The sequence below is a fragment of the Notamacropus eugenii genome, chromosome 1 (assembly GCF_028372415.1).
Source record: "Notamacropus eugenii isolate mMacEug1 chromosome 1, mMacEug1.pri_v2, whole genome shotgun sequence".
NCBI lineage: Eukaryota > Metazoa > Chordata > Mammalia > Diprotodontia > Macropodidae > Notamacropus > Notamacropus eugenii.
Genome location: NC_092872.1, coordinates 521,820,866 through 521,842,463, shown reverse-complemented (window position 1 = coordinate 521,842,463; position 21,598 = coordinate 521,820,866). Strand labels below are relative to the sequence as shown.

The window sequence follows — 21,598 nt, the reverse complement described above, 5'->3', positions numbered from 1 at the left end:
ATCAATATATTTAGAGCTAGAAAGAACCTCTCATTTTTGCACAACCAAACCCAATGCAACCAAAATCCGGAGGGATGTAGTAAATTGGGAAAGAATTTTTACAGCTAAGCTCAGGGATAAAGGCCTCATTTCTAGAATATATAGAGAACTGATCCAAATGTATAATCATACAAGTCATTCCCCAATTGATAAATGGTCAAAGGATATGAACAGGCAATTTTCAGAGGAAGAAATTAAAGCTATCTATAATCATATGAAAAAATGCTCTAAATCACTATTGGTTAGAGAGATGCAAATCAAAACAACTCTGAGGTACCACATCACACCTATAAGATTGGCAAACATGACAGAACAAGAAAATGATAAATGCTGGAGAGGATGTGGGAAAGCTGGAACACTAATTCATTGTTGGTGGAGCTGTGAGCGCATCCAACCATTCTGGAGAGCAATTTGGAACTATGCCCAAAGGGCTACAAAAATGTGCATACCCTTTGACCCAGCAATATCGCTACTAGGACTATATCCCCAAGAGATCATAAAAATGGGAAAGGGTCCCACATGTACAAAAATATTTATAGCAGCACTCTATGTAGTTGCCAAAAACTGGAAGTCAAGGGGATGTCCATCAATTGGGGAATGGCTGAATAAATTATGGTATATGAATGTAATGGAGTACTATTGTGCCATAAGAAATGATGAACAAGAAGACTTCAGAGAGGCCTGGAAGGACTTATATGACCTGATGCTGAGTGAAAGGAGCAGAACCAGGAGAACTTTATGCACAGCAACAACCACAGTGTGTGAGAGTTTTTTCTGGTAGACTTAGATTTTTGTAATAACACAAGAACTTCTTACCAAAAAAAAAAAAAAAAATCCCAATGGAGGATCTCAAGGCAAAATGCCTGCCACACTCAGAGAGAGAAATATGGAAGTCACTCACATATTGTAGCAGATCATGTTTGAGTATGTGTATGTGTTTGTGTATCATGTTCTGTTTTGTTATACGATTTCTTTCATCTATCTTAGTCTGACTACATAGCATGACTATAGTGAAAATATACTCAATAGGAAAGTATATGTAGAATCTATACAGAATTGTATGCAGTCGTGGGGAGGGAGGGGGGGAGTGGGGGGTAGGTGGGGGTAATAAAATCACAATTGTATGGCAGTGATTGTTAAACATTACAAAATAAAAAAATAAATAAAAAAATAAAAAAAAAAAAGAAAGAACCTCTCAGATCATAGAGGCAAATTCCTTCATTTTACATATGAAGAAGCTAAAGCCTGGATAGGACAAGAGACTCACTTAAGGCCACAGAAGTAGTAATTAATGGAACCAAGGCCTTTGACTTCAAACCCAGTGCTCCTTTCTAAGCCTTTTTTGTAAGGATCAAATCAGATAATGAATATGAAGGTAGTTTAGAATCCCAGTATAAATTTTCATCCCCTAATCTTATTAGCTAAGTGACCCTGGGCAAATCAACCCCCTCTGCAAGCCTCAGTTTTCTCATCTGTAAAATGGGGATAATAATTCTTTTACTACCTGCCTCATAGGATTGTGAGGAAGCACTTTGTAAACCTTAAGTAGTGATAGACATTTGAGCTATTATTACATTATTATAGAAAATATAATTACTATAGAAGATATTTTTATACAAAATATGAACTATTATTATTGGACCCCTAGGAGATAAAGGGTTTTGTTGTTGTTGTTTGAGGTAAGATTGGGAGAAAGAAGATAATCAGGCACTTCTTGCTTCAAAGGAGAAGATGAATGATTCCAACCTCTCTTCAGGTTCATGAAGACAGAAAGACTCTAGGGAAAAGTGCATGAAGTCAGCAACTCAGCAACTCATGAAACCATCTATGAAGGGTTAGAATAAGTTTAACCTGAGTCACTGTAGAAGGAAGCAGCCCACCATAGAAAGCCCAGATGTTTTGAAGTTTCAAAATAAGTATTTTCCCATTAGAAGAAATGCTGGGAGGGGGAAGCTTAGTTGTTGGAAGGTTTGTGTACCAGATGAGACTCTAGGAAGCCTCTAAGGAGTCTCCCCACTTTGAAAACCCAGATACTGGTGCTTCTCTCCCTGGTAACTATGTATGTATGTAATGGTCAGACAGTTAGATCTGTCTGTTGATCTGTGATGTATGTATTGCTTATGGTCAGACAGTTGACAGCCCTGTCTGCTGGTCTTTATTTCTCATCTGTATTTTCTCTGAAGTTCAGGGTGGTGACTTTTCCTCCTGAACTATGTGAATGATACATGTGCTTGATTAAAGTAGATTGTTGATCCCTCAAAAGTTGCTTTGCTTTTAGAAAAGCAGATCTAAGAACCTGTATAGCAAGCCCTCCTGTGTATGCCAGGATCCTTTCTATTACATTATAGCATAGTCTTGGAAGGATCTGCAAACAAAAAGGAAAGTATGGAGGCTGGGATAATTGTTCATTGTTTCCCAATTGTAGTGGCTATGGTTCTGTGAAGCCCCAGGAGTCCACTGGGATTGTATTGTGTACAGAGCCCAGGCAGGAGCTGTGAGAGCTTAGAGTGGAGCCTTGGAGTAGGAGAGGAAAACTGCCTGTGTGCTGACCTTGGTGATGTGAGAACAAAAGTGGAGAGCTGCCTGCAAGTAGACCCAGGCAGGAGCTGGGAGCAGCTGGCTCCTGCTGGAGGACAAGGAACCCTAAAGCTTGGAATTCAACCCCAGGGCAAGATGGTGACTGTGCAGCAAGGCACTGAGTGTGCTTTTTATTTTTTGCAGCATTCTCCTGGGACAGTTTGGGAGCCAGGGGGTGGAGTTGCCTATGGGGGGGTGGGGGGAAGTGTCATATACCCCCAAGGACCCCACCCTGTTGGCTTTGTTGCCCATCCATCTCTCAGGACTTGGAAGCCTGCAATGGCAGTGTAGGGAGAGGGACACACCCCCAAGGAGGACTTTATTTGGACATTGTGTTTTGGATTGAGGAAGGAGGAGTGGGTTGCTCACTCCCCAAAGATTGACCCCCAAAGAATAATGTTATGTTATGTATTCTGCAAAAGTGAAGTTCATTTCGTGTTTGTGGGAACAATGTTGTATGTACTTGAGAAATATTAATACCTGTTGCCAATGTAATGGAGAGGAAAGACCTTGGGGCCCTAAGGTTAATGGTGGGTGGGGGTGGGGAAGAGTTAAAGATCTTCACTGCCCATTAATAGGCCTCAATACCTTTTGTTAATTTCTACCAAGGTACTCTGTCGGAGAGTCCTGCCCTCCTCCAGCTCTGAAAAGTGTATAAATACTCTGAGGTGAGGTTTTACTTTGGGGCTTAGTTTTTGGAACAAGGTTGGTGTGCCAGATGAGACTCTTGGAAGCCTCTAAGGCCCGTCCCCACCCCCGGCTTTGAAAACCCAGGTGTTGGTGCTTCTCTCTCTGGTAACTATGTGTATGTATACAATGGTCAGACAGTTGGATCCGTCTGTTGATCTTTATTTCTGTTTGTGTTTTCTCTGAAGTTTAGGGTGCTGACTTTTTCCCCTGAACTAAGTGAATGATATATGTGCTTGATTAAAGTAGGTTGTTGACCCCCCAAAAAAGAAGAAATGCTGCATTTCACTTCCCAAGCTTGACCTGTCAGCCCCCAAAGGCAGGGCTCCCACTTACCAAGTATGATACCACCAGAGGTACATTTCTGGCATCACAAAGTTCCATGAGGTCACAGCACCCTTATCTATGTCATAGTCCACCAGCCACAGCAAGTCATTAACCTGCTTTACAGAGAGGGGAGCAGGCCTATCCTGGCACCAAACCTACCCCATCAGACACTACTTGCTCTCCAACAAGAATTAGCCCCTCGGTTAAACCCTCGGAAAATGAAAACCAAGCCTATTCACAAGGTTGGGTACCACCGTGCAAGGCACAAAGAGGCCATCAGTCCCCCAGAGATCAGGGCTCAGCAGGGGCCAGAAAAAAAGCCATGGAGAATACTCAGAAAAGTAGTGGGGAGAATAATGAATTTGGAGTGAGGAGACCTCAGTTTGTATCTTGGTTGTGCAAGTTCCAAGCTTTGTAACCTGAAAGTCATTTCCACTCTCTTAAGGACACCTGTTCTCTAATTTGAAATATGAGATAATGGTTCTAGATGATCTTTTAATTTTTCTTTTAGTGCCAAATCCTATGACCCTAGAAAACACAGTACAGGGATCTTCCATTTATACCTACCATTGAACCAAAGCTGGGCTTAGAACTGTCACCCCATCTCATCAGAAGTCATCAAGGGCTACTGAATGTAGGAGCCCAGGCTATGCAATACATAGAAATTCCTCTCCCTGTAACATCTTCCCAAAACTTCTCTTTTTCCAGGTCCAAAGTATGGAGCAGTGGAAAAGGAGGTACAGACCCGGCAGGGAGACTGAGCTAATCCAGCTGAGGACGGTAAGACACACATACCCCACATTTCTTTACATGAGCTCCTCAATCTTTGAACAGATTTCTTAGCATAGAGATCCTTAAGTCAACAGGCTCTACATCATCTCATATTGTGGGACCTAGAACCTTAGAGGAATCTGGTTAAACCCCTTCATTTTGTAGAGAAAAAAATTGAGCCCCAAAGAGGGCAAATGCCTTATTTAAGGTCCCAGAACTCTAGTCAAAGTCACAACTTGAACACAGATCTCTTGATTCCAAATCCAGGGCTGTTTCCATTACATGGTGCTCTGCTATCTTCTTATATTGTTTTAAACCACAGACTGAGCTGCCTCGAGGGCTCCTCAAGGTCTAAATTATTGGGGCTAGGACAGAAAGGGTGAAAGGCAGAATGTAGGGAAAGGTCAAAGAAAGCTCATGACTGTCTCTCCTAACCCTTTCTGTCTTCCTGTGTAGGTGATGAAGAACCTGTCACTCCTGAAGCTGTTGAAGAAGTCAAATCCCCGTGTAATAGGCCTCCACAGTCTGGCAAAGTCCTGCTGGAAGCTGCTATTTCAAGTGCCCCAGATACTGCGTGTTTCCTCTAGGTGATCAAGGCTCTCACTGTGTCCAGAAATTTAGGGCATGGAACATGTCTGCCTGCCTGCTGAGGCCACTCTACACTGCCAATGCTTCCAATTCTGGGCAGCCGCAGGGTAGGAGGGTAGTGTAGAGAGGGGTAGAAGACAACCTGCTCCTTTCCTGCCTCCCAAGTTGTTATCTTTCCTCCAGAGAAAGGAAGCATACTTGCATCTTAGGTCTGGAACCAGCTTGAGCTGAACTTATGGGGTCAGGGTAGAGAACATTAGTCTTTATCAAAGTACCTGGACTTGAACCCTGGTTACTTACCTTGGACAAATCACTCAACCTCTCTGGGCTGAATTCTCAGTTCCTTCATCTGTAAAATGGGAAGAATAGGGTGAAATTGGACTAGGTGACCTCCAAGGTTCCTTCCAGGTTTAACGATATAATTCTATAATCTTAAGCAAGAGTCAGCATTTCTGCTCTTACAGTCTCTCTGGAAAGTCACCACCTCTATTTGTGGATATTCAGTAGAGAGTGTCCAGCGTATTTTCTTACTATAGAACCTAGGACCTTCCCCACCACCCCCACACACATCTTATCACATGCCAACTCCTCACCTCTTTTCACTCATTCATTTAACAAATATTTATTTTCTTAGCTGCTGCTGCAACCAGAGGACAAACGCACAACTAAAATGTGACTGCCCCCCACCTGAGTCTAGCCCCATTGAAGGGAACAGCCTGTTGCAGTCACCTTTTTGACAGAAACTGTCCTGAGATTTAAAAGCTTCAGTGATTTACTTCAAGAGATTTCTCTCTCTCCACTCACTTCCCCATCTCCCTTCTTCCCTTGGGTATCATGAAATTCAGGGGTAGGAGGGAACCTTACAACACAGATTGTTGGAGCTAAAAGAATCTTAGAACATGACATATTTTGGTTAGAAGAGACATGAGGAACCACTTGGTCCCAGCCCTGTGTTTTACAAAGGAGGAAACTTCAGTGCTTTGCCCAAGGTTTAACATTAAATTAGTGGAAGAGTCAGGATTACAACGCAGGCCTCCTGAATCTACCCTTTCTACTACCTTTCTAGAGCCAGTAGTGGTACTTCCTCTCAAATAATGGAAATGGATAGAGCCCCCATAGAGACTGGAGACCTGGTAGCAAAGAATGCAAAAGCAGACAAGGCAAAGGCAAAGGTGGAGAAAGCTAAGAGTCATTCTGCTGGCCCAAGTCTTTGTTTCTGATGACAAGAGTATCCAGATGACATTATTCTCTATTTTGGGTCCAGGATGTGGTTGAGCACCCCCTCTCCTTTCCAAAGGCAGATGTGATTAAGGTTGGGGAGATAAGGGAGAGGAAAGAGTAGAAGAGTACAGCAGTAGGGCTAACTGGATTTGATCCACTCTGGGGCTTGGGTTTCTATTGCATTGACCACTCTCTACCCTCTCCACTACCATTCTAGGACCAGTAGTGGTACTTTCTACCAACTAATGGAAATGGACAGAGCCCCCATAGAGATTGGAGAACTGGTAGCAAAGAATGCAAATGCAGACAAGGCAAAGGCTAAGAGAGAGACCAAGAAGAAGGCAAGAACTAAGGGTCAATGCTGCTGCTCCTCCATTTCCTCTTCCTACTCCAAGGCTAGAGCCACCAAGGCTTCCCACTTCATTGTTGTGAAGACTTTCCCCAAAGCCCACAAAGCAACCTCCCAGAACTTTAGCAAACCTTGGACATGGTTCGAGGGCCTGCCCAAACGCATCCACATGCCAGCCCCCAGGACACTCTGTCGGCCTTCTGCACTTCGCTGGGTTAAACGCTGCTGTACTCGGTTCTGTTCCGCATCCTTGGAGCTGCCAAGGGCTTACCCCTACAATGCATGATTCAGGCTGCTTCCTGGGTCAAATGTCTTAGACCCTGGCTCCCTGTGTGTTTATTGGTGGTAGGTTGAAGGTTGGGATGGGAGGCAAAAGTTAAAATCATAGAGCCTGACAGTATCCCCCCATCTAGGCATCTTAAATATCATTTCACCTTCACAGGTTGGGATATTAAGGCCCAGGGAAGAGGGAAAATGACTTGACCACAGCTAACAAGCAGCAGAGCTGGGACTGGAACCCAAGCTTCCTCTACAAATACCATAGTAAACTGATAACAATCTAGGAGATGTTAGAATGGCATATTGTAGAGGGAACTGGCCAGGTCAGGAAGATCAGAGGTAGGGCTCTCTAATACTGATTTGGTGTTCAGTCATTTTTCCAGTCTCACTGTGACCTCATTTTGGGTTTTCTTGGCAAAGATATTGGAGTGGTTTGCCATTTCTTCTTCCAGCTCATTTTACAGATGAAGAAAGTGAGGTAAACATGATTAAGTGACTTGTCCAGGGTCACATAGCTAGTGTCTGAGTCCATGTTTTCCTGACTTCAGGACAGCACTCTATCCACTGGGCCACCTCTGATAAATTCTCCCTTTTGGAACCTGGGCAGTTTTAACTTCTTTGTGCCCCAGACAACTCTTTTAAGATAAGGTGCAGAACCATGACCATTGTGTATTAGTAAAGAGAGCTTTCTATACTAGTGAGATTATAGATTCAGACTAAAAAACATTTTAAATATAGGCTAAGATTTCTGTGTGGCTCAGTGGAAAGGTTACTGGACATAAAACAGATCTTGAACCTTGGGCTCAGAATTCAAATCCTAATTCTAGAACTTAGTGATTTGCTCTCATGGGCAAATAAGTCAGTTAAATTCTTTGAGACTTAGTTCTCATCTGTCAAATTGGGAGAATAATACATATATATATATATATATATATATACATATATATATTTTTCCTGGGTCATAGGATTTACCAGGAAAGGGCTTTGTGAGCTATAGAAATGTAAGTTATTAAACAACACTGGAGAGAAAATGCAAGTATTTTTATCCCCATTTTACAGATAAGGAAAGAGACACAACAGAGAGGTTGTGATTTGCCTGGGATCACCTAAATGGTATGTGTGAGACTTGAACTCGGGTCTTCTGATTCCAAGGCCAGTAATACAAGTGATACAAAGCAACTAGGGTTTTCATTCTTGCCTCAAGCAAGCCTCTAAATTTATGTGAAGATCTTGGGGTACAAAAGTGAGTCCGCATTAGAGGTTTCTGAATTAGAACTTCTTCTCCCTTGACCATGAACATTCTTCCAGCCCAGGACTCATCCTATCCTAGTCCACCGTTCTAGCAGTGTGCCCTCTACAACAGCCCACCCTACAGGGAAGAACCCTGGAAACCTGTGCCGTGGCAGACAGGTGGTCTTACACACCCCCTGTAGAGTCTACCCTTAAACAGCGCCCCCCTAGTGACACTGCGTCCACTTAACAGGGTCTTTGAGCAGGCAAGTGGTTCGGACTCAGTGAGTGCGATAGCTAGGTCAGCCCCCGCCTGCGGGAAGTTCGAGAGAAGTCACGTCTGTGCAAATAAATGCCCCATGTAGCACAGCACGGGGCTGGAGCCATCTGGCCAAGATCCGTCAGTCCTTAGGGGAGAAGAAAAGACTGACAGGGGAAGTGAGCAGTCTTGGAAAGGGAAGCCAAGAATGCTGGGATTTACTGGAGAGTAGAATTAATCCTGGGCTAACCTAGGTCTGGCCAGCGAGTAGGGCTCATAGTGATCTGGGCGTCATAATTGTTTCGCCCGGTCTTCCAAACCTTCCGCCTTCCATTCCCCACCTCAGAGATTATCTCTGGGGGAGGAAAGAAAAGAGGGATCCAGTCTGTCCCAGGGTGCCAATCTGGAAGGGGACGGCACTTGTATCCTTGTATGGTAGGGGGTACATTCAGACAATTTTGATCTTACAATGTCTCCTCTGGTGCTTCTTGGTGGTATGATCATGATTCTGGCCTTCGCCATGCCTCTGGCAGTTCTGGCCAATTTGGAAATGCTAGATTTAAAGTTGGATAGGATCCTTAAAGATCGTCCCTCATTTTACAGATGGGAAAACTGAGGTCCCGAAAGGTAAAGTGAACTGCCCTGGATAACTCAGATGGCAAGAGTCATAGACAGAATTAGAATTTATATTCTCGGTTTCAGAAACCAAAGTTATCATTGACTCAAACTGATATTTTTAATAATCAATTGAAAAGGATTAGTGATACGGCAGATTGGATAAAAGATGTAGCGATCAGAAGACCTGGATTTTAAGTTTAGTCAGATTGTTTCCTGACTGACTCTGGGCTTCAGTTTCTACTTCTGTAAGAGTATTGGGTCTGTGCCTATAGGATTATAAGATCACAGATTTTGATTTTGAACAGAAAGTAACCTCAGAAGTCGCTGGTCCTACCCTCTCACGACGAGTCTGAGGAGTTGTTGATTTGCTCCAGATTACACAGGTAGTAAGCATTAGAGGAAGGATCTGAATCCAGTCAGTGCTTTTTCCCACGCAAGACTCCCGTCCAACAGTTCCTCCTTTAATGCTTGTCTATTAGTCCCAAGCCTCTACTGGGGAGCTGGCGGCAGCTGGTCTGGGCCAGCGAACCTGACCAGGTGTGGGACCTGGGGCAGTGAAGTAGCTGCACACTTGGGAGGGAGGAGGGAGTCAGGCGGTGGAAGGGAGAAGGAGGGAGCTAGGCTGTGGGAGCTAATGGGTTGGTGCAGATGAAGCAGATGAAGTGAGCGATTTGGACTCCCGGTTCCGCTGTTCGGTCTTCCACATGGGACCCCGCAGACTGCACTGAGAGGGGCCATGGCGCTGGGTCTTCTGCTCTCGGTGCTGCTGCTGCTGCTGCTACCCTCCTTTGGTAAGGCACCCAAGATATGCTGAAACACTCACTGCATCCCTCTGCCATGCGTCCTCTATGCCCGCTCCTCCACGTCTGTCCTTCCGCCTCCAACCTCCAAGGTGCGCACTCCTTCCCAAGTCAAACTCTCACTTCTGCACTCTCATTTCTTCCGTTCGGGGCTGCGACTGTGGCTTCTTCCCTCCCAGTTAAGTCCCTGAGCTTTGGGCTCTCCTTGCTGAGCGCAAACTGCCTATTATTCTGTGGACCTCAAACGTGTGCGCTCTCTGGCCGCCTCTGCGTCCAGGCTTAGCCTCCGCGCGCTCTCTGTTTCCTCTTATTTTAAAGTGAACACCTTCCGTCTCTTCTCTCTCTGTTCACCTCCCACTCTGGCAGGCTTTCTGCTCTCTACCCGCGGAACCTCTCCCTCGGCCCTGGAGCCTGCCTTGGCTTCCTTGGGCTCAGTTCCAATTTACTTTTCTCTCTCACTGCCTGAGGCAAAAAGGAATTTAACTGAAAGCAGGGATGGGATGGAGGAAAGACAAAGCGGATAAGGCGGGGATAAAGGGCCCAGGAGGGCACTGAAACAAGGGAATGAAGCGTGGTGGCTTAAGAGCGGGCTCTCTCTGGGACACAGCGGAAGCAACAGAACTAGAGTTTGAATGTGGAGCTGGGACATGTCGTTATTCAGTCGTGTCTGACAAGTACCAGGCTGGGGATTGGGGTGGGGGTCGGGGGAGTAGGGCTAGCGGTTTATACTGAGACTCCACACGGAGCTGGGCTGGTTCATTCCATCCCCCCTCTTCCCTGCCTTCTACTCCAGAGACTTCTGTCAGGGCTCGAGACGCCCAGGTAGAATGCCTTCAAGTGTACCGCGGATTCTCTGCCTGTGTACTGCAGCTAGGAAGCAGCATGACCGAGGCGCAGGGACTGCGGACAGTCTGTGGGTGAGTAGCGTTCATCCTTCCTCTCCCTCTGGAGGCAGCTTGCCCCATGTGTCCCCCACGAGCCTTGGTGTCCCCACAGGTCCTGCCTGAAAGGGTTGGAAGGATGAAGGGGACTGAGATCAGAAGAACGGAAATACCGCACCCCCCCAACCCCCCCATAAACTCCTTTTCACCTGCTTCTCTAGGATGCCCTAAGGGTACTCATGACCTCATTTCTTCCCACTAATGAGCAGCTGCTCCACCAACCACCCTCCGGGAATTAATTACCCACGGTATTTGAAAGGGGAATTTATGTTCCTTCCTAATCTCCCGAATCATCCGTTGAAACACCAAAATTCTCGACCTGCTCTCCACAGTGCTCATGGGGGTAAAGGATATTTCTGAGAGCTTTACAAAATCTGCCATTACCTGAAAGGAAATACTTTACCGATCTCTCAGAAGGTTGGTGGTTTTAAATTTCTTTGAAAGCCATGGTCTTTTAAGCAAAGGCCACTGGACAGAATCAGGTGTGATCCAAAGTCTGTTACCTTCTCTACCATCTCCATCTCTTAATAAATGTGATGAGGGTTCTAATCCTGTCTCTGCACTAATTTACTGTATAACCTTTAAATCTGTCAGGGCCTCGGTTTACTCTGAAAAATGCAGCAGTAGAACTAGTTAATCCCTAAGGTCCCTTTCTGCTCTATAATTTTATGACTTGTCTGAAAGAATTGAAGTACAGAAGGGGACAAGATCACACAGCAAAAAAAGTGTTAGAAAAAGGACTTGAGATCCCCTGCCTCCCAAGCTCAATTGTTCTTTCCCCTGGGAAAGCCACAAATAAAAAGTGAAGATAAGGCCCAAATCCAGTAAGTCCTACTTTGGATTATTTACTGCTTCTTTCAATCTGATTTCCCTTCCTCCCCCAAATAGGGAAATATGCCTTGGAACACCAAGTCACCATATTCTTCTCCTCACAACATCCAAACCATTCATCTTAATTTTGGCCTCACTTTCCTCCCTTCATAGTCCTAGCTAATTAATTCAGCTAGATATATCATCTTTCCCCCGTAATACCTTTGCCCCTTTGTCTTGTCATTCATCCTGTCAACCCTACATTTCCCCAGCTTTCTGCTTTTTCCACCCCACTCTTCATAGCTGATTAATACTTAAGGCCACACAATATCTCTGTGTTCACTACAAATTCATATTTTTTTTGAGTATGCTGTGATTAAACTTTTATTAGGACACCACTGGTTACAACATGTATCCAGATGATAAACAGTAGAACAGCTGGGTGACACACTGGATAGAGTTCCAGGTCTGGAGTTAGGAAGACCAAGCAGACCCTCACTGCTGCACAGCAATCTTTTTCTTCTTCTTTGATGGACTATTCTGTGCCCTCACAATGACTATTCCAAATCTCTCCTCAAGACCTCCTTCCTTTTAGTGGACATTCTCATCCCGTTTTACTTCTTGTGAACTCCCTTCACTGCCCCTACTCCACATACAACTCAGAATATCCCTCTAGATTGTTCCCTGCTGTTTCTTCCTTTGTTCTAGTCTCTTAGAGAAGCGACCTTTCTCCTTGCCCAAATCAACTTCTCTACTTGTAATCTTGCTTTCATCATCTTTCATCATTTCTTCTCTTGCTCTCACCAACATCTCTCTAACCTGGCTCCTTCCTCAGGTACAAACAGGTTTTCATCTACCCCATCGGCTATCCTCTCAAGCTATAGTCCTCCATCTTTTCTCTCTTCCGCTCATTTCCTCAAAAGAATAATCTACATTTGCTTCTTCCATTTCCACATCACCAATTTTCTTCTCAGCCATTTGCAATCTTGTTTTCAGTCTCCACACTGGAATGAAACTGCTCTCTCCAAGATTCCTAGTGCTTTAAGCACAGAATTGGATGGCTTCTCAGTCAGCACCTTTCTGCAACTATTCTCAATGTTATATCACCTCCTCTTGACAGGCTTCTATCACACTGCTCTCACTTGGTGCTTCTACCTGCCTGCCTAATTTGTTTCTCAGTCTCCTTTGCAAGATCATCCATCTCCTACCCCTCTTGCAGGGGGTCCTCAGGGCTCTGTCCCTTGCCCTTGGCTCCCTTTGTGCTCTTTCTCTTGGGGTTGACATCTGCTTCCATTGGTTTAGTTATCATCTCTACCCAGATGACTCCCAAATCGGAATATTTAGCTGTAGTCCCTTTTTTCCTAGATGTGCTGTAGACAACTCAAGTTAAACATATCCTAAAACAAAACTAATTCTCCCCACCAATTAATTTACCCCTCCTTCAAACTTACTTATTTCTCTTGAGAATACTATCTTCCCAATCAACTAGATTTATAACCTAAGAATCAGCCTTGAATATTCATCTACCCTCACCATCCCCCAAAGCCAATAAATTGCAAGTCTGTTAGATTCTACCTTCAAAACATCTCTTAAAATAATAATAGTTAGCATTTATATAGCACTTACTGTGTGCCAAAAATTTTCAAATATTACCTCATTTGACAATCACAACAACCCTGAGAGGTAAATGCTATTATCCTCATTTTATAGTTGAAGAAACTGAAGCAGAGGTTAAATGACTTGCTCAAGGTCACACAGCTTGTGCCTGATGCTGGATTTGAACTTAAACTTCCTGATGCCTGGCCTAGCAATCTATCCACTATCCACCTAGCCTCTTCTCTCTATTCATGGACTAATACCATAGTTCAGGTCTTTTATGATCTCTTTCCTAGACTATTTAATAGACTCCTAATTGATTTCTTTTTTAATCTTTCAATCTTTCCTGAACAACGGCTAAAATAATCTTCCTAAAACATAGCTCTGACCATATCACTCCACTCCCCTGCTCAAAGAAGCTTGAGTGGTTTCACCTTTGTCCTAACCTGGTTATCCTAAATTTGACTCCCACCCAGGTTTCCAAATTTTTTTGTTGCACTCCATGTTCTAGCCAAACTGGACTCTGGTTCCCTGCCCTCAACATTCTATTTCTTATGCTAGGGACTCAAACTGGCACATATCTCATGCTAGGCCTCCACTGTTCCATCATCATCGCTGCCACCTGGAAACCTTCTCTTCCAGTAAGACTAAGCTCAGGTTCCATCTCCTAAGAGAAGCCTTCCTTCACTGATAAACTGAAACTTGACCAGTGAGTACCATGATTATGGTACTCAAGTAACCAGGGCCTCAAGTAGCTGCCATGGGAAGATCTGTTGGAAGGAACTGCAGATATTTAGCCTGGAGAAGAAACTCAGTCAGAACATGATTTTAGGTATTTGAAAGGCTGTCATGTTGAAGAGAGATTAGACTAGTTCTTTTTGGCCCTAAGGGCAGAACGCTGCAAAGGGTAATAGTTGCCAAAAGGCCAATTGAGGGCTTGATGGAAGGGAAGGCTCAATAATTAGACTTCTCCAAAGGTGGAATGGGCTGCCTCAGGAGGTGGGGGGAGGGCCCCTCTCACTGGGAACCTTTAATCAAAGATTGGCTGGCAAGATTGTCAAAGAGATTCTTTTTAGGGTAAGGGTTAAATCAGTCAACCTTTGGGCTCCCTTCGAAATATGAAATTCCAGAGTGATTCCCTCTTCTCTAATTGTTGTCTCTCTCCTCAGTTTTCCTCGTATCACATTTATTTATCCACATGTTGGATCCCACTACCAGCACTATCACCTGTAGGATGCAGGCTCGCTGAGGATAGGGATTTTGTTTTGGTCTTTGAATTCAGCACCTAGCCCAGTGTTTATACACAGAAGAGGATTATCATAAGGCTTAGGTTGAATTAAAGTATACAAACCCCAGAAAGGCCACCTCTTTGGTCCTTTTGGCTGCAGGTATTGGGAAGAGTTTCACGCCTGTGCCCTGACTAGCCTTCAGGACTGTGAGGAGGAAGCTATCCTGATCTGGGAGATGTTAAAAAAGGAATCGAGGAATCTTCACTTTCCTGGGAACTTGTTTGAGCTATGCAGCCCCCAGGGTTCTGGTGGACCAGGACCTTTATTCCTCCTACCCTGGCACCTGCTGGGCACCGCTCTGCTCCTTGTTTGGTTCTAAAGGCAGGCCTGGGTCAGTGCATAGAACCTGCCTCCCTGAGTCACTCTCCTGTCCAATGAAAAGAAGATCCTTTACTGCCAAGTGCCAAGCCACTTGAGCCACAGACTAACACCCACTGATTTCCTGCCTAGGTAATGCCACCCCACTGCTCCAGAATACATGCTGAGAAAAGAACCTCAATGTATCCTGTATCCTTTGCAATTAAAAACCTCCCTGTAATTCAGGAGTCTTGCATTTTATGGATTTTACCATGTATCAGTAAGCCTTCCTTAGAAAATCAACTTGGAAAGAAGGGAAGCAGATCTGTCAGAGTTCAAGTGTTAGAAATTCTGTGCATTCCCAGTATTCAATGAGATAGTCCTACTATTTGAGGTCCAAATAATAATAGCTCACTTTGGAATAGCACTTGCCTTACAACAGTCCTTTGAGCTAAGTTAGTGCAAAAAGCATTATCCCCGTTTTACATATGAGGAAACTGGCCCAAAGAGAGCAGTGGGTTGGGCCAGGTCACGCAGTGTAGTGAGCAGCAGAATCCAGGACCTTTAGTGCTCTTTCCACCATCCTACTTCTCAATTCCACAATAACTATCAAAAGACAGCACTGCCATGACATATAACTTGCAGAGCAAGCCTCTAAGGATGTTACTGCCTCTAAGTCTAATAACAGGCTGTGAGGACGGAATTAGAGATGCCTTCTTTCTCTAAGATCTTGGCTTATTATTTTCCACTATACTGAAAATCAAATCTCAAATCAACTGACACAAAGGGAAAAGAGGGTGCCCTTCTGCAGCCCTCCCTTTTCATACTATCCTAAGGGGTCACCAGGTTCCATTATAAGATGCAGGGACTTAACCAGGAGGAGAAAATTTGGGTTGCTGTCTACTGAGACCATTGTGGGGTGAATTCATGCACTGGGTAGAGTTGGGCCCCTTCCAAAAAGAAAACCTATGTCAGGTTCTATGCCTTTTCCCCGCAAAGATTGAAACCTTAATAAAGTCACTCTCTTACATCTCGTTGTATGGCAAAATATCACCCTTTAGACTTATTCACAGTTCAATCTTTATCCTTTTCCAATGATTCTCCACCCAAACATCTGCCTTCTTAAATTTGCACCTAGCCAGCTTTCAACCCTCCCTCCACAAGGTTAAAATCCAGAGCAGCATGGGAAATATCAGTGACTTTTTTAAAGTCAAATTTACATTTCCTCCCCAGCAGTGAAACTAGTAATGTGGAAAAATTTGGCATTTTACAGGTCTTTGGGACAGGTTTCTAGCTCACATTTTCTCTCCATAAAGAAGCAAGAATTGCTGTAACTCATTAGCACCAAAAGTAAGTGCCAGGCAAGCATGAAACAGAACAAAGACCTTACCACCATTGTCACCTGGGCTAGAAAATGATCAGGAGATGGTGGATGGTATCTCTCCACTCAGTGTCTAAGGCAATTCCCTTAGAGCTTGGGAGGGGGAGTATACTGGACTTGTATGGTAGGAGCAGGAGAGAGGGCTATCAGAATCTTGAAATGGTAGAGCAGTACAGGAACTTCAAGCAATCTAGTCTGACTTTCTCATTTGACAAATGAAGAAACTGAAGCTCTGAAAGGGGAAGTTATTGGCTCAAGATCACACAGTTGCTGATTGAGCCAGGACTAGAAGCAGTCTCTTGATGCCTGGTTCAGCACTCTCTCCACCACAGTACACTGGTTCTTTGCAAATTTATTAATAACTCTTATTTTGATAGCACTTTAAGGCTTTACAAAATGCAGTCAGCACAACAGCTCAGTGAGTCAGGTTGGACCAGTATTATTATCCCTATTTTACAAATAAGGAAACTGAGGCTTACAAGAGGGAAAGAGAATAGCTCTCTGTCACATTTTCAAACCAGAACTAGAATCCTTCTCATTCCAGTTCTTGTGCCCTTTCCACTCTACCATACTGTTCTGCTAGTAAAATGGAAAGGTTGCTCCTTCAACCCAGGAAGGGAAACCAGAAGTCTGTACTTTTGTGAGACACTCTTCCCAATAGCTTTTCACAGTAACACAAAGTCAGCACAAGCAGAACTGGAAAATACTGTATTTATGTACAAAGGAAGTCAAGGAGGTATCAGTCACTCCAACTAGAAATCCTTCCCCAAAGGAGCATCTCCAGAGCGAAGCACTACCTCCTCCTCCTCCTAGACACATCATCCCAACTGGCAAGAGAAAAACCCTGGATGGGTGGAACACTGGGCTTGTCCCATCACTGAGTAAGTTTGTATTCCCATCTGTACTATAGTTCCAAGGAAAGGAGGGAGTAACTGCCAGTCTATGCTCCCTAGGGGTCCTAGGAGCTGCCTCTCATAGGAACCAGGGGCAAGGGATAAGACAGACAAGAGGGAGCCAAAGGAAGGTCACTGGCCAGTATGTGTGTCTCAGGGTAGCAGGCTTTAGATTTCACTAGCATTTCATGCCTCCATCATGGCCTTGATGACTGTACCATTTTTATGACCTCTCCATCCACTGAAATACGTATTACCCCAAACTGAACTTTTTTGGTCCAGCGAAACTGGAGAAGTTATAACTATCCCAAGTTGGCAGAGTGAATAACCAGGCAGGGGATTTTCTCCAATCAGAGTTTCTTGATATTTTTCTTTAAAAAAATGACAAGAATAGTGGAAAAAGTGAGACATCTCCAATTTTTGCTTTCTCCTTTCACTGCCTTTGCCCATAGGAAAGGTTCTCTTCCCGATGCATTTCTTCCCTGCAGACATCATTGCCTCAGCATATGCCAATTGACTGCTCCTGGCTGACTGGTGGAGCCTGCTTCTCCCACACCATTGTCAACTTCACATTGCCCAAGTCCCTCTCAGTGCCAGCAAAAAGACTAGAGGGTATGCACGGCCCCAGAAGCCACTCTCCTAGACGTTGGATTTGGGAGCAGAGTTAAGGGGGATCTCTTTGAGCTCTGTCCTCATACAGAGGTACTCCCCAATCACAGCCATCAGGGCAATACAAACAGCATGCACCAGCCACCAGGTCAGCGATGAGGGGAAATGGGAACTGTAGATCCAGCATCCCAGGAGGTGGAAGAAATGGACTGTGACAGTGAAGTCCAAACACTGTTTCCCTCGACGGATGAAGTATAACAAACCAAGGGCACTGTCATGGGGCACAAAATGGGGAGAGATCACTGGATTGGCCTTTCTTTGAGAAAAGTATCTAGCAATCTGAAGGTAACTCATCTGACAGATCACTGATTAGATTGAATGAAGCACAACAGTTGTAAGAATTGGAAATACGCAAACCACATATATAAAAGTTTTGTGAATGTAAAATCAAGGACTTCACCCAGAGAAAAAGATTAGGCCATATATTCACAGACAAATGAAGAAGCTGTGAAGTACCTTAGAGAATATCAGAGCAGGAAGTAACTTTAGACATCAAGTAGCCTAACTTAATCATTTTATGTATGAAGTCCCTGAGGACCAGACCAAAGTGACCTGCCCAGCTTCATAGAAGGTGGTCATAATAGAGTGTAGACCTAGAATCTTTATCTCTTGGGCCTCAGCTCAATGGTCTTACCTCAAGACCACATTACATGTAGCAGAAAGATATAGATTACTTTTCTATGGAAACTAGAACTGGGGTAGATGCCTGACTAAGCCCACTTTCTTTCACTACTCCCTAAAAAGAAGTTGTAGTTGTTCAGTCATGTCCAATTCTTCATGACTCCAGTTGGGGTTTTCTTGGCAAAGATACTAGGGTAGCCTGCAATTTCCTTCAGCTCACTTTACAGATGAAGAAACTGAGGCACAGTTAAATGACTTGCCCACATTCACACAGCTAGTAAGTGTCTGAGGTCAGATTTGAACTCAAGTCTTCCTGACTCCAGGCCTGGCACTCTATCCATTGAGTCACCTAGCTGCCCCAGAAAGGAACACTCATATCAAGATTCTAATCTGAGTGGATAGCTCTAATATTTGGCCAAAAGAAGCTTTGTCTTAGGAACTCCAGGTGGCTTGTGAGGCTGGGGATACTCACCAGGTAAGGGCATTGAGGATGAAGGCCATCATGGAGAGACGGCCAGGAGGAGTAGAGAAGCCCAAGATCTGAGGAAAAACAGAGAAGGAAGAACTCACAAATGAATGGAGTGACACTGGATGTGAAGATGATTTTTCAGCAAGGACCTGGATCAAGAACCCCAGCAGAATGATAATGAAATCACATGCTAATAACAGCTCAGATAGTATTTTTAAATTATTTACACACACAGACACAACTTCATTTGACAACTAAATGAAGAGTATTACATCCATTGTTTCAAGTGAGGAAACTGAGGCTTAAAGAGAATTAAGTCACAGCAATCAGGGAAAAAGATCAGAACCTATCACCAAATAAGGGCTAGGTAGATACTGCCAGGATCCATATACCTTCTCATTTAGATATGGGTGAGAAATTAAATCCTGAGGCTACTGAGGCTCAGTAGTCACCAATAACCTGGTAGTAGATCCTGACCAGGCTATGCCCCCAGGAAAGGTCTCCCTCCTGAGTAGCTTTGACTGTGTCGTTGGAGTCTCAGAGGAGAGAGGTCCTAAGGGAATCTGACTATCCTTTCAGCCTCATCTCCCTATACTAACTACCTCCTTACTCTGCTCTCCAGCCCAAAGAACTGCTCACTATCTCCCCACACATTCTACATCTTCCTGTCTCTGACAATGTGCCTTCAACTGTACCTGAATCTCTGCAGGGTCAGATCAAATGCCATCTTTCCTCATCTTTCCCTTCTCTGAACACAACACTGTACTTTTCTTATGTGTTTATCACACTCTATCCTTTGTATATATTATACTTATTAGTGGGTCTTAGTGTATCCTAGCCCTAGATTTCCAATGCGAAGCTCTTTTAAGGCAGAGAGACTGGATCTCATTGATCTCTGATTACTGCCCAGTGCCTCAACAGAGAATCCAGAACTTTTCTGAGTGAATGATAATCACAATTACCAGTACTATAGTGACTAATAGCTTAAATAGCTTTCAGCACTTTGTAATATTAGGTAACTGTAACTAGGTAACATTAAGTACAGTTATCTCCTTTTTATAGATGAAGGAACTGAAGCTCTGAAAGGAGAAAATTACTTTTTCAAAATTATACATCTAATAAGTGGTAGGGAGATAAGACTTCAACTGAGGTGTCCTGACTGTGTCAGATACTCTTATCATTACTACCATACTGTCTCTGACTGAGCCCTGAGTTCCTGCCTCAATCTTTGCTTCAGTGCCTAGAATGGCTTCCCACCCTCCATTCTCCCCCTTCCCATCATCCCACTCCATCTGTCAAATTCCTACACATCCTAAAGTCCAAGTCAAATATCATTTCCAGGGTGTCTACCCTGCTGCCCCCATTAAGTAACACTCTTCCTCTTTAGACCTCAAGTACTACTTTGTTTCACCCTCTCTGATTACTTATCATGTAATATGTTACATAAGGATTTGCATCTGTGTGTCAATTCACTCTATTATAATATAAATGCCAGGAGAACAGGGAACTCGTCTTATCTCAACTTTGTAGCTTTGTGTAAGCACAAATCTCTGTGCCCAGTACTTAATGGATAGCAAATCAGTACTGGCTGGGTGGTAGAGTGGAATGGGGACCAAGTGATCCACTGTGTGGGGAGCTGAGTGAATGAGAGGACTGAATGAGTACCTGCCTGCCCACCAGACCAAGTGTGACTGGCTGGCTGACCAGGTGGCTAGTCCGACTGATGACTGGTCGGGTGAGTGGGTGACTGCATACATAACTGGCGGGGAGTATGAGTGATGAATGAATGAAAGGGGTTGTTAGTGAACAAATGACCGACTGAACGGGTAGGTTCTGAAGACAGAGGCACTGAATGTGGACCCCCCACCAGCTCTGGGTTAGACCTCTGGTTCCCAAGGACCCTTACCTCTGGGCTGAACATCTGGTCCAGAGTGGGGCTGCTCTGCACCAGGCTGTCCACCAGCGCCAACCACAGACCCAGGGAGCCGTAGTACACGTTCTGCATGAGGATGATCTGGGAGACGATGAGGATGGGGTCCCACACGTAGCTGCGGAACTGGCCGGCCATGGCCAGGGCTCCAGGGCTCGCGCCTCCAGCTTCAGCGCCTCCGCCGCCTCCCTCCCGCAGCGGTCTCCACGTGTGTCCAGGCCATGGGAGGGGGAAGTGTGGGGGGCGGGGCCCAAGGGGCGGTCCGCTGGCAGGGAGAACTTCGATAACCAGGGCAACCCACCTTCCCGACCCCTCCTCCCAACACCTGGCCGGCCCGGGGAGGGGAGGACCCACGGCTGGGGAGCTGAGATGAATGCTACCGCTCTCCCCTGCCCCCCACAAAGTGCCATCTTCCAACAGTATACTGGGGAGAGGGGGAGGGTGAACGCAGGCCTGTTTCCATGGTAACCAAACCCTCCCTCCACGGGGCGGGGAAAAAGAGAGGGATGGACGAGCCCATTTCGGGCGGAGGGCGGGGGAAGGGGGACCCAGATAGGTCAGGCTGTCCCATTCTGGAAGGTCAGGCAGGCTCTCGAACCTCCGCACAAGTCCGAGGTTCACTCACCCGGCTTCGGACTGTGGGACAGTAGCTCGGCCCGCTGTCACCACGGAGCTTGGAGAGCGGCGCGGACCGCTGGAACCATGGTGGTGGTGGCGGCTAGAGCGCCGCGACTCCTTCGTGTCCCAGCCCCAGCCCCAGCCGGGAAAGAGATCTAACGCTTCCGGGGACACGGTACGGAGCCAGCAAGAGGAGAAGAGAGAAACCTGGCTTCGCACAGGCGCACTGGGAATGACGCGCGAAAGAAGAGGCGGGGCGAAGAGGGGAGGGACCGCGGCTGAGGAAGAAGAGCAAGCGCACATGCGCATTGAGGAAAGCGAAGAGAAACGGAAGTGGGG

At 45.2% G+C, this 21,598-nt stretch overlaps 3 protein-coding genes across 5 annotated transcripts; 2 read left to right on the top strand and 1 right to left on the bottom strand.

The window, feature by feature from the left end:
• The first annotated feature begins 3,732 nt into the window (after positions 1-3,732).
• Positions 3,733-6,877, top strand: TP53TG5 (TP53 target 5). The gene is made up of 4 exons (XM_072633718.1): positions 3,733-3,872; positions 4,339-4,410; positions 4,858-4,988; positions 6,428-6,877. Exons 1-4 carry the CDS (start codon positions 3,849-3,851, stop codon positions 6,843-6,845), a joined length of 645 nt encoding a protein of 214 aa, XP_072489819.1. The 5' UTR covers positions 3,733-3,848; the 3' UTR covers positions 6,846-6,877.
• A 2,167-nt stretch (positions 6,878-9,044) lies between these two features.
• Positions 9,045-21,568, bottom strand: SYS1 (SYS1 golgi trafficking protein). 3 transcript variants are annotated; one of them, XM_072633717.1, is made up of 4 exons: positions 21,267-21,390; positions 20,618-20,906; positions 18,715-18,782; positions 9,045-10,748 (listed from the first exon to the last, which is right to left on the bottom strand). In XM_072633717.1, exons 2-4 carry the CDS (start codon positions 20,777-20,779, stop codon positions 10,616-10,618), a joined length of 363 nt encoding a protein of 120 aa, XP_072489818.1. In that variant the 5' UTR covers positions 20,780-20,906; positions 21,267-21,390; the 3' UTR covers positions 9,045-10,615. The 3 variants fall into 3 exon arrangements, with proteins under 3 accessions (XP_072489818.1, XP_072489816.1, XP_072489817.1); XM_072633715.1 differs by lacking the exon at positions 9,045-10,748 and adding an exon at positions 16,395-17,832 and having other exon boundaries at positions 21,267-21,568; XM_072633716.1 differs by lacking the exon at positions 9,045-10,748 and adding an exon at positions 16,395-17,832 and having other exon boundaries at positions 20,618-20,843.
• LOC140520073 (neuritin-like) lies at positions 9,652-14,923 on the top strand. The gene is made up of 3 exons (XM_072633722.1): positions 9,652-9,736; positions 10,539-10,662; positions 14,481-14,923. The coding sequence occupies exons 1-3, from the start codon at positions 9,682-9,684 to the stop codon at positions 14,698-14,700; spliced, it is 399 nt and encodes a 132-aa protein (XP_072489823.1). The 5' UTR covers positions 9,652-9,681; the 3' UTR covers positions 14,701-14,923.
• Positions 21,569-21,598: the final 30 nt, after the last annotated feature.

Bases quoted from the DNA above. Each gene is read 5' to 3' on its own strand.
- TP53TG5 (XM_072633718.1), top strand. From the start codon at position 3,849: ATGAAAACCAAGCCTATTCACAAG. The intron at 3,873-4,338 runs GTTGGGTACCAC...CTCTTTTTCCAG, and splicing joins AAACCAAGCCTATTCACAAG to GTCCAAAGTATGGAGCAGTG. The intron at 4,411-4,857 runs GTAAGACACACA...CTTCCTGTGTAG, and splicing joins AGCTAATCCAGCTGAGGACG to GTGATGAAGAACCTGTCACT.
- LOC140520073 (XM_072633722.1), top strand. From the start codon at position 9,682: ATGGCGCTGGGTCTTCTGCTCTCGGTGCTGCTGCTGCTGCTGCTACCC. The intron at 9,737-10,538 runs GTAAGGCACCCA...CTTCTACTCCAG, and splicing joins GCTGCTGCTACCCTCCTTTG to AGACTTCTGTCAGGGCTCGA. The intron at 10,663-14,480 runs GTGAGTAGCGTT...TTTTGGCTGCAG, and splicing joins GGACTGCGGACAGTCTGTGG to GTATTGGGAAGAGTTTCACG.
- SYS1 (XM_072633715.1), bottom strand. From the start codon at position 21,568: ATGCGCATGTGCGCTTGCTCTTCTTCCTCAGCCGCGGTCCCTCCCCTC. The intron at 18,783-20,617 runs GTAAGGGTCCTT...GTTTTTCCTCAG, and splicing joins ACCAGATGTTCAGCCCAGAG to ATCTTGGGCTTCTCTACTCC. The intron at 17,833-18,714 runs GTGAGTATCCCC...GCCCCATGACAG, and splicing joins ATCCTCAATGCCCTTACCTG to TGCCCTTGGTTTGTTATACT.